Genomic DNA, 3,235 nt, shown 5'->3' with positions numbered 1-3,235 from the left:
GATAGTTATTCTGAAATTGAACCTCAGATTCAACTACAGCGTCGTAATGCAGCCCAAAGAAATGGTCAGGAAATAGAGCAGGCTGCCCCAGCCCAAGTAATACCTAATGCTGATGTCCTGCTGGCCCAGTTCATGGTTCATGGGGCTGACGTGGTGCCTCAGGTTGTAGCGATCCCTCAGCCTCCCCAGGCCAATGCTGCAGCAGCAGCAGTAGACACTCCACCAATTGTCGATGCTGCCCCCAATGTTGAACCTATCTTTGATGGTGCAGCCCATCTCGGGGAGTATGAACTACTTCCGGATGGAAACCTTGTTGAAGTTCCTTCCAAGTTGAACTATGATGACGAGGACCCACCCAAGGTTTGTAGATACATCAATTAGTTGTATGTGAATGTTTCTTAATCGTATTTTTCTGTGTGTAAATGTTACCACCTTTGTTAATAGATACGTGATGAGCAGGCCCAATCCCAAGCCATACTTATTATCAGTTCTGATGAGGATGACTCGGAAGTCAAGCCACATGATGTCTTGCTTGGGGTGCCTGAACTCGATCTTAAAGTTCCCGAGTTCAGCAGTGATGAGGACCCACCCAAGCCCAAGGTTTGTAATTAGATCCTTCAGTTGTATGTGTTGTATGTAAATAATTATTTCCTGTGTGTAACTTTGCTATCTTTGTTAGTTGATGCAGCCCAGGGCCAAAGCCAACGTCATTAGCAGCAGCAGCAGCAGCAGCTCGAATGAGCAGAATGACCAAGCCGCCGCTGGCCCAAGTGGATTAAAGGTACTTAAAATTTCAAAAGCCACCACGGTTCCGTTGGTTTGTAGTCATTTGTTTTCATCACTGTTGGTGTTGCTTTCCAGGCAATGAATCTTGGGGACTTGTCAGTAGACTGTATTACATTGGATGACGTAAGTTTTGTTTTATGTGTGTGGACAAAATAATTTTTTGTGTTGGTAGTAGGTTTGTTTATATTATACTGCCTTCCGTTTTTAATTTCAGACTCCTGTTAACCAGAAGCGCATTATGAATAAGGCATTCCATACACCCCCGGGTGATAGTGGACTCACACCAACCTGCAAGAGGCGGTTGGCATTAGCTGTACCTAAGCCAAGTAAGTAAGTAAGTCAGTTGTGCTGATTGTAGTTTCCAAACTCAAGAAGCCCTTTGCACCATTTGGTACAAGAGCTTTTGGATCACATACTTCTACGATATTTTGGGGACAAACCAGATATGCCGTTGCAATGACTGTATCGACCTGCAGGTCTGGTTGACTCACTTTACTGATCTTGAATGTATGTTTGTGCTTTGCAGATGAGACTGTGTCTTCAGAAGTACAGTACCTGAGAGTGCTTCTACTTCAAAATACTGAAGTCATGGAGAATGTGGCTAGAGTACTCCGCTCTCTGAATGTAGATTGACTTTTTTTGCTATAAAATGTTTGCCAATTTTATAAGTTCTGTTTTGTTTTATCTGACTTCTTTTGACCGCTTGTTGGACTCTGGCAGTACCACTATATTTTGTTTTTGGAGTGACTTTGTTTTATCTTGTTGCTTGTCTCTGGTTGTCATTGCGAAACATTGTTTAAATGTTTGTCTTTAGTAGTTTTTGTCCAAGTCAGACTTTTATTTTTTCTGCAACCATCGAGTTAGGCTAATTTTTTTAATATATGGTACTTTCATGCAAACTCAGTTATTTTTTATGTTTCATTTGTAGTGATTGTTACCTGTGGTTTTATTTTGTCAGTTTAATAAAAAGGGATTTCACATCCCTAGTGATTCATATCTTAGCCTGTTACTTGGAAAAATCCCTACTATCTACATCAGTTATTTAAAGTCAACATCTCTTTTTATTTAATCTTCCTTGCTAACTTGTAGAAGTTTCATGCTTCTGGCTTTTTGGTATATTCCCTTTCTTCCCATGAATTTCTTAACTATTTTCAAAGATACCTTTCGATTAGTGTGGTCTACCCATTTCTGTTGTCAGTTCAGAAGTCTCGACCCACAACCCCCACAACACACTCAGTTATCAATTTACTTGTGATGTACCGGTTCCTGGCTGGGTCTTGAGAGTTTCAAAAGTGGCTATTTCAATTTAAATGTCGCGCGACGGGCATGATGGGAAATACACTGGTCATTGCCGGTATGAGAATTATAGTCAGTAGTTTATTATCTTCTAGAGTCTTGGCATGGTCTTGTTTGGAAAATTTCGGAATGGTACATGTTTGTGCCTCTGTTCTGTGTTTCTCTTAGTATACAGCTGTTGTCTTGTATTTATACTAGAGTTATGGGTAACTATTAACTGTGTTCTTTTGCATTGAGTGTTGGATGGGCTGTTGCCCTTTTTCCCAACTATGGTTTTCTGTTAAATTTCGTACAGTTCTTGCCATAACCTATATGATTGTTCTGTTGCTTACACTCTTATTTTACTTGCAGATTTCAACTATTTTGAAGACAGGCCTCATGATGCTGCTACAGAGCACCGCCTACGAGTCAATCATCAGATACATGAACGTTTCCGAATTAGAGATAACAATAACCCTCTTGATATGAGCATAACTGAGTTTGTAAAATTGTATCGAATCCCACAGCATGATGCAGTGGACTTGTGCAATATTTTAAGACATTATGTGCCTCAACGCTCCAGCCCTCATCAAACTCCGTTATTTAGAAAGGTTTGTGGACTACTAATTTGCTTCGTTGGCTCTCTGTTCCTTTTTTAATGTATACTATTCCCTTTGCAGCTTTTGATTGCTTTATCATTTTATGCATGTGGGTCGTACCAGAGGATGCTAGGAAGGTCCATTGATGCCGCTGTGTGTCAGACCACAGTAAGTCGATGTGTTAGAGAAATAACAACAGCTCTAAACCATCCGGAAGTTTTGAGCAACTTCATCAAGTTCCCTGTGACTCAACAGGAACGACTCGAAGTGATACAGAGGTATGTGACTTTCTCGGATAATAATTAGTTGGTGTGATGGTGATGTGTATTGCAAGAAGCTATTTGATTTCAGGAATGATCAGTTGGGCATGCCCCGTGTCCTGGGTGTAATGGATGGTTTCCTAGTGAGGCTCTCCAATCTCCCCCGGGACAATGAAAGGCAGAGCTTTTATGGTCGGAAGGGGTTCCTTGCCCTGAATAACCAAATTGTGAGTATTTGTTTCTGAAGTAAGAGAGTCAGTTTTGAGACCCTTCTTAGACATGAATCAAGTTATTTCTTATGGAAGGAAATTGTAA

The 3,235-nt window shown here is 40.8% G+C and overlaps 1 protein-coding gene across 1 annotated transcript in view; it reads left to right on the top strand.

The window, feature by feature from the left end:
* The first annotated feature begins 2,115 nt into the window (after positions 1-2,115).
* LOC127751384 (putative nuclease HARBI1) overlaps positions 2,116-3,235 on the top strand; it is a 2,818-nt gene continuing 1,698 nt past the window's right edge. Inside the window, exons 1-4 of the mRNA XM_052274863.1 lie at positions 2,116-2,140; positions 2,434-2,672; positions 2,742-2,938; positions 3,012-3,147. Coding sequence (XP_052130823.1) covers positions 2,116-2,140; positions 2,434-2,672; positions 2,742-2,938; positions 3,012-3,147 — 597 coding nt within the window. The remainder of the gene's footprint in view (positions 2,141-2,433; positions 2,673-2,741; positions 2,939-3,011; positions 3,148-3,235) is intronic.

This window comes from Frankliniella occidentalis, unplaced genomic scaffold (assembly GCF_000697945.3).
Source record: "Frankliniella occidentalis isolate FOCC.00 unplaced genomic scaffold, Focc_3.1 Scaffold457, whole genome shotgun sequence".
Lineage (NCBI taxonomy): Eukaryota > Metazoa > Arthropoda > Insecta > Thysanoptera > Thripidae > Frankliniella > Frankliniella occidentalis.
Note: the sequence above shows the minus strand (reverse complement) of the source record. Positions and strands in the feature narration are given on the sequence as shown.